An 8,101-nucleotide genomic window follows, 5' to 3' on the forward strand; every position below is an offset into this window, starting at 1 on the left:
AGTGTAATAATTAGAATAGAATAGCAAATCTTTCTATCGAAAATATGAATCCATTCGTACAAGATTCGCATGAAATTTGATACAAGTGACTGATACATTTTGCGTGTTTGTTTATAGAATTAGTTACGCTGACGATAAGATTAAAATGAATTATGTTTCCGGCTCTGCGAATCAAAAGGTAAAGTAAAAGGTAGAAAGAAAACCTTTATGAACCAACGCAGTTAATTATTGCGGTATGTGAATTATTGTATAATTATTGGATATGTAATTTGAACATTATGGACCTGATTATTTTATTATATAGCACGACCTTAATTATTTTAAACATTTGATATTTTGACTATAGATGAAAGAACTTGATTTTCACCTTATATTATTAATAAGCACTAAATAGAATTCAAACCGAGGTATATAATTATTAATTAATACGCACAATAACTGATGCATTTTTTTCTATCTTATCCATACTGATTGGTATTGAAAAAAAATTATAAGCAAACAACTAATAAAAAATACTGTGTTATAAAGTTGGACCATACTGTGAATTGCATCGATCTTGTTTTACGCTCATCCTTTATTTTAATCAAATATTTTGTTATAAATAGCTGTTATGAATATAAAAATTGTTTTGTTACTTATTAATTCACGAGTTCTGTTCTTTTAATCGCTTATAACTTATAATATCATTAGTGCGTAATTATCATTAATGTTCTTGTTAATAAATAAATTATCTAAATATTAATATTCAATTGGTAGAAGAATTTATAAATTTGCATTTTAACTTTGCAAGATGATTAACATCGATTACAGCGTTCTTCATAAAATTAAAAGTATTATCTTTTCCATTGACGTTTAAGCACGCGCATGCGATTTAATTAGCAAGTACAGTTCTCTTGAAACATTTAATTACGCGTGTCTTCCTAATTCGCTTGTATAGGCTGCTGTAGGCTTTATTACTGAAGATTAATATCTCTTCATTATTATAAGATGAAGCAAACTTAAGAGCCATATTTAAAAAAAAATCATAGACACCTGGAATATTACATAAATATATAATCTCGATTAAAGAACAGATTAATTCATTCGTGAATCGTTTTACAAGATTCATCCGAATATTCGTCGTCAGTATCATCCTCGACTGGATCCTCAATCCCTTGCTCGTTACTTCGATTTCTGGGATCGTTTCGCATATCGATCAACAGACTCTGCCTACACAACGTCGTGATCGTGCTCATGTTCCCGCCGTCGACGTTCCGGGCACGAATTAATCGCGAAAGCTTCAGCTTCCCGACGATCTTCGCCAACGGGCTCGAGGAGTCGCGGCGTTTCGCAATGGCCCTCGGCAGAGACTCACATCCGCGATCGACCGTGACCAGCCGATCGAACGTGTCGGGATCCACGTTGATCATTCCGGCACTTGCTGATTTCACCAGCGAATCCGTTCGAACGTCGATCTTGTCCTCGCCCAAAGACACGGTTTCGTTCTCTACGGTCAACATCGTCGTTTCTGTATGGTTACTCGCATATCTCGATTCTTGCGAACTCGAAGCAGTCACTGTGATCTCGTTCGACCTCGATATTTCTCTTGCCGATATCTGAGTCGTCGACGTCCGTTTCCAAGGATCTTCAGGGTTGGAGGCAGCATCCGTCGGTTCCATCACGGAGCGACAGAAAGGACCGCCTCGCCGAGACAGAAAGCTCTCCTTGGCTCGTCTTATTCTGGAGGAACGTGATTCCAAACTGCTGATCACAGAGGATTCCGCTGTCGTCGTTCGTCCTTCTCTTTTCGCCGCGGCATCCGAAAGTATCCTAAGTTTGTGCATCAAGTCCGACGGTACCGCGTCGCATCTAGAGTGATTCTCGTCTTGCTGCTTCGCTTCGTCCTGTTTCCGGCCGAATTTCACCTCTTCTTGCCACTCCTCTTTTCGCTTCTGGCTACGGTTTCTTTCCCCGTTGCGTTTTCCTTCGAATTGCACTTGACTGCACTTGACTTTATCGCGTTCGCTATTGTCGTGTGTCTGATTGTATTTTAACTCTCCCCGCATTCGGCAGGCATCTTGATCCCGTTCGAGCATTGCTATTTTTGATTTCTCCAGTTGCTCAGAAATTCGTGCAAAAGTATTTCCGATCGAGCATGCGTTCATTGTCGCAAACTCTGTGTCTGACTGATGAATTTCTTCTTGATCCTCATCAATGAATGGTGGGTCTTTGTTACTTGATTCTCCGTTCAGTCTCTTATTATCCACATTATTCTCTTTATACGGCAAATATTTTTCTTGGGTCGTTGTTGCATTTTCCGTCTTGCTTCCTGAGCTTCTTCTGGACCCGGTTTCGGAGCGAATCTCACTCTCCTTCGACGTAGAGCGCAGCGGCCACGGCAGCGATAATGATACACGCAGTAGAGCGTCTTGCCGGCCCAATTTCGGCGACGCCGATCTCGACTTGCTCTTGGATTTCGACGAATGTGGAAGCCGACCATCGACGGAGCTGTCGCTCTGCTTTCTCGAAGACGGTCGATCTTCTGATCGACGAAACGGGCTGAAGATCATGCGCTTTGTTTTCACGAAGACGTTTCTGGTAGAAGAATCCTTCTTGACGCACTCAACTTGGTGATCGCGAATCATTTTTTTAGACGCGTAATTATTGACGGCCGCGATGTCGTTCCGACGATTCGCGCTTCCGAAATGATTTCGAGTTCTTTCTGTAGATTTCGTCCCACTTTCCGTGCACGCCGTAGGAACAATTATTTTATTCAAGGTCTCCTCGTTGATCAGAATTCTTTCCAAATTGCGCGTTTCATTGTTCCTAGAGACTGTTACAGGAATAGTCTGAATGGTCGAATCGATGAAGAGACTTCTCGGAGTTTCTAAGAGATTTGATTTTTTCGTTTCTGGTACTCTCGATGATGAACAAATATCTTTTATGCAGTTGCTTCTGTCAGAAGAGGAGCTGTGAATTTCGTGATAGTCGACTGGCTCGTACAAGCGATTATCCATCGTATTGCCGCATATATCGGTTTTAAACGTGAGAATTTCGTAATGCTGATCCGAATCGGTCTGCAACTCGGGTGAACCGCAACTCTCATAATGTGCTGAAGCCTCGCTTTCGCTGTCAACGCCACGGCATTCCGATGTATCCTTGTTATCATCTACGAGAAGAGAATTTTCATTATATTCTTGTAAGAAAAAAGATACAAAGTTAAGAATGTCTTGGCTGTAATTTTAGCTAAAAGTATCAACTAAAAAAAATTAAAAGAGTCAAACTAAAAAATTTGATATCAGTCAAAGAATTGCAAGAATTAAAGAAGAAGATGGACTTGCCTGAATTTAAATTCAATAACTTTGATGAAGTTTCCTTGGAATCGGAGCAAACCGAAGATGGTACCGTTTTTGTTAATTGATAAGCGCAAAATTCTGCGCTGAGAATTATGTCTCCCCGTTTGGTCTTCTCATCATCTTCGTCATCTTGGAGATTCTTCGCATCGTTCGTCCCCTTCGAAGATTCGTCTGCTAGATCCTCGGGCTTCTCCTTACACGTCTCATCCATCCCCTTGCACGTACGCGGTGGGTCCTGGTTGTACCGACAGGACTCTAATTTCAATTGCGTTATGATAAAACTTACTTTTCCAAAAAGTTTGCTTCGACGCAGTGACTGGAATGTCTTGCAAATCTTGAGTGATAAGCAACTTTATTCGTAAATAGGCAATTTTTTTATTCATGCTTTGCGCGAAAATGAGTAAAGTTAAATAAACGTGCGAAATAAAAACATTAAAATAAGATTAAAATAAAATTGAATTTTAATTTTTAATGTACCATAAGTTCTTCCGCATTCGAAGCCGTCGATGAGATTTCGAGACTTTTAAAGTGAATAGATCCGGCGTTGTCACTTTCTGAAATAGAATATCGGAAAATAGGGAAAATAATATATCTTTGATTTAATTCTACACACGGTTTATAGGAAGTTGATAAACTTAAAATATATCGTAAAATAAAAGAAGTAATTAAATACTTTATCTTGAAAAAAATGAATATACATCTGAAATACTTTACCGAGGAAATCTTCTTTTCTTGTATCACTTTTATTTTCGCAGATCGATGTGGAAGGCGATTCAAGAATCATCGAATCTCTGAGAACACAGCACCGATTTTTTATACGATTGTCAAAGTTTGCACGAAAAGAACGATTTTGCTGAAAATATCTAAAATTTTAGTCAAATACACAGATCTGAAAATAATTTTATTTAACCATCAAAATAATTATGTAGAAAATTCGAACATAAGCAATGTTATAAAAATTTGAGTGTCCATGAAATATATACTTATTTCGATTATAGTTATTTCGATTATAGTTATTACTTATTTCGGTTATAGTCAACTTATCAAATCTGTATTTATTCTCTAAAACTTTTAGAGTGAAAGCTCACTCTAAAAGTAAAATTTTACTGTTAAAGATAAAAAATTGAGTTAATCGTTTTTAAGCCTAGTTCAATTTTTACTCTTTAAAGTGAGATTTCATTTCAAAGAATTTAGAAAAATAGATTTAGATACTTTAACTAAATTTTTAGATACTTTAGCAAAACCGTTTTTTCCGTATGATAACTTCTTATAGAAATTGATTTAAAGTTTACCTATTTGCTTCATCACCCGATTCATCCCAAATATCTCGATTCCACCCAATTGAACGGTCAGACTTTACAGAATCGCCGGAATCTGGAATTGAGCGTCGCGTCTTCTCGGTCCATCCCGTGGAGTCGTCGTCTTCCCTGCTTTCTTTGCACCAGCTCGACTCCCAGTTCGACTTGTCATTATCCAACGAGGTTCTTTCGCACCAGTCTTCAGATACCGGGAAGTATTCTGGACTCGGACTGTTCTCGCTCGAGCAAGCCTGCAGGCCAATCTTCGCGATGTTCCATCGTTCGCAGTCTTCATCGTCCTCGGTCTTGACCAAGAATACTGGCGAAGGTTCATGACTCGATGTGACTGTGCCAAGAGGAACGGCGATGCTAGTGGTTTCGCTGGCTGCGACGGAGTACACTGGCGTTTGATGAGGTTGTACTCCTGCCAAAGGACTGGCAGTCTCTTCAATAACATCCTCGATATCGACAATCATCGCCTCTGGCTCGGAATCTTCTACCGCTGTATCCTCCGGATCTTTGATCCTCTGTGAGTTATCTGGGACAAATGGATGCAATAAATTATTAATAACTGATAGACAATTAAATGTAACAGCATAGGTATGGTTTAGATAAATCAGAAGTAAATAAACTGAAATATAATATTTTATAAAATTAAGCGTAAACTATATTGTAATTAATTAAAGATATGAAACTACGCTTTTGAAAATTATTTAACTAATGTAAGCGCAGGTAGCAAACTAATGTTATTTATTTTCACGTTAAAATGACAACAAATAATGTCAACTTTTCAAGGAATATAAAAGTCAGCAACAGACGTGCGAATTAATAAAAAATCAAAATAACTTTATTTTATCAAATTTTATCACCAAAAATCATCATTTTGACTTTCTCTTAACTTGGTGTGTTCCTTGAGTAGTTACCCAGAAGATTATTTGAGAATGTTAAAACATAAAAGACGTTGAAGACAGATCATTAGAGTAGAATAGTGTACTTACTAGGGACTGGTAAAACATCTATCCGATTGTCATCTTCGAGCTTGCCTGCAGAAGTAAGAGATTGAAGACTCGCGGAGCGACGTAATGTGAACGATTCGTCGCGAAGGCTGCCTTCGAAGACACTACCGTCGGATTTAGATCGCTTCAGAGTCCAGTGGAATGCATGATTCTTGCCTGTAAAATTACGGAATAACAATATTTTAGTAATTGTTATGTCAGAATATCAAGTTTTTCAAAATTACTTAATCTTACTCATCGTACTTGGCTCTGTCAATGCAACTTCGTTCGAATCTTGCGCGAATGGTGTATAGCCTGGCCCCAAAAGGCGAAACGTGGAAGATCTCGGAGATATTCCGCGGTATTTCTCCCAGTCGTACAGTTTCCTCGTAAATTCTCGAGATATACCCTCGAAACGGTAAGAGCCGACAGACGTGCGAATCAACACTTCGTTACCACAGTTTACGCCTCGAGACGCAGCCATGAATCTTGAATCAATGGAAACGCTCAGTAATTCGTAAAGCGCGATTAACTAATTCTATTATTATATGTAAAAACTGCTTCATTTCACCAGGACTTAATTTTCCAAATAAGTGTTGGGTTTTTTATCTTATTTTATAATAATTTCTTCTATTTTAAATAATGCAAACCTTTATTATGAGACTATTCATTTTTAAATAAAAAATTAACGTAGCAATATAATTTAAAAACAATTTTAAATAACAATTGCAAATCTATTTTATTCACATATGGACAGAATGATTTAAAAAGAGATAGCGATGTTTGTCCAGGAATATGTAAATTGATTTGAAACTATTCCTGCAAGCTATATTTAATGTCATTAATTACAGTGCACATTTGTGTTATGTCATAATAATTAAAAAACGTGATATCTTTCAGATGTTCTTTACATCGTTCGAACTTTCGTACCTCGAATCACCATCAAAGCAATCATTCAGTTGTCTCGCATCGCTCTCTCGAAGTTCCTTCTTGGTCCTCTGCCCAAATAGCAGAAGCAGCTTTTCCAAAGCAAGAAACTCCGTTTCATCAATGTCAGACGCAACACGATTTGTCGTCGGTGATTTCGGTCTCTCGCCACTTCGACATGAGGCCTCGCTCATTCTCCTCCATGCTTCCATCCTTTTAATGAAATCCTCGCAAAGATATTGCTTCCCATCGCTGCCGAAGCTCCCCGCGCTGCCGATACTCGCGCAGCTTCCGCGCGAGCCGATCGAGTTCTGATTTTTCTATCGTGCGAAAAATGTCGGAAAAATGTTCAGAAATCAAATACAATAAAAAATGTTCAGAAATGTTGCAAATCAGAAAAAAGATACGTAGATCGTGTCAATTGTAATACGAAAGAGATCTTTTGGATGGGCAAAGTTTTCGATTAAAAATAGTTTCTCATCTTCTATCTTAATTAGAAGACTATGACAATGTCTATCAGACTAGAAATTGAGATTGAGATAGAATTTAACTAATCAAAGTACAGTTTAGTTTTTGTGAAGTAAAATTTAATTTTTCATTGAATTTGGTAGAAAGATGATTTTCTTAATACACAAAAGAGAATTTTTTCTTAGATTTTATCCTAAAAATATGGTAATCGTGAGACAATTCTAAGAGAAAATTCTTTCCATGAAGAAAGTCAAGAAATGGGCAAGTACATGTAATAAAAAACTAAAAATATGGTAATCGTGAGACAACGCTGTATTTCGAAGAATTTTATGTAATTCTCACTTATTTACTAATAAAACTACAATAAAACATAAAATAAATTTAATTAATTTTACTGAAGTGTATGGTAGAAATCTTTAAAATATTGCATTGTACCACAATTACCATATTTTCAGGGTAAATTCTAAGAGAAAATTCTTTCCATGAAGAAAGTCAAGAAATGGGCAAGTACATGTAATAAAAAAATAAAATTTATTACAAATTAATCAAAATAAGAATTAAAATATAAGTGAATAATAAATAAACAATAATTTGTAATAAATTCTATTATTTTTTTATTTCATCCACACTTGCTCGTTTTTTGGTCATATTCACCTTATATATTGGTTTTTTTTCTTTTGGTTGATTATAAATTCAATCTCAATTTCAGTCTCAATCTGATACGGGCACAATATAGGGTAATTCCGGTATATACGCCGCGCTGGGATTTACGTCGCGGAAGTCAGAAAAAATAGGAGTGAAAAATAAAAAAAGGAGGAAAAATAAAAGCGAGCTACTTGAGTTATAATTTCAGCTTCTTACTGTTAATATTAATGAAATTATTGTGAGTTGAATCGATTTGTCACTGTGTGTGTAACAAGTAGCATCATCATAAATTATGATCTACATAAAATGATTACTGTAAGGCATGTAAAAGACCTAGTGGTTATTTCATGACACATACGTGTAGAGGAATAGTAAAGCGTGTTGTATAGCAAAATACAAGTGCTTTGCTTTCGTATTCTTTGTTTAGTTTGTT

The 8,101-nt window shown here is 36.7% G+C and overlaps 1 protein-coding gene across 3 annotated transcripts in view; it reads right to left on the reverse strand.

Annotated features, from left to right (window-relative positions):
• Positions 1 to 544: 544 nt before the first annotated feature.
• Positions 545 to 8,101, reverse strand: part of LOC108769092 (uncharacterized) — an 18,444-nt gene continuing 10,887 nt past the window's right edge. For 2 of the 3 annotated variants that reach the window (XM_018519890.1, XM_018519892.1), the window contains 8 exons: positions 6,559 to 6,875; positions 5,884 to 6,116; positions 5,632 to 5,805; positions 4,628 to 5,171; positions 4,050 to 4,126; positions 3,813 to 3,889; positions 3,321 to 3,570; positions 545 to 3,148 (listed from right to left, as the gene is read on the reverse strand). In XM_018519890.1, the coding sequence (XP_018375392.1) occupies positions 1,080 to 3,148; positions 3,321 to 3,570; positions 3,813 to 3,889; positions 4,050 to 4,126; positions 4,628 to 5,171; positions 5,632 to 5,805; positions 5,884 to 6,116; positions 6,559 to 6,875 (3,741 nt within the window). In that variant the 3' untranslated portion in view covers positions 545 to 1,079. The remainder of the gene's footprint in view (positions 3,149 to 3,320; positions 3,571 to 3,812; positions 3,890 to 4,049; positions 4,127 to 4,627; positions 5,172 to 5,631; positions 5,806 to 5,883; positions 6,117 to 6,558; positions 6,876 to 8,101) is intronic. The other variant, XM_018519891.1, reaches the window with a different exon arrangement.

The sequence above is a fragment of the Trachymyrmex cornetzi genome, unplaced genomic scaffold (genome assembly GCF_001594075.2).
Source record: "Trachymyrmex cornetzi isolate Tcor2-1 unplaced genomic scaffold, Tcor1.1 scaffold85, whole genome shotgun sequence".
In the NCBI taxonomy this organism is placed as follows: Eukaryota; Metazoa; Arthropoda; class Insecta; order Hymenoptera; family Formicidae; genus Trachymyrmex; species Trachymyrmex cornetzi.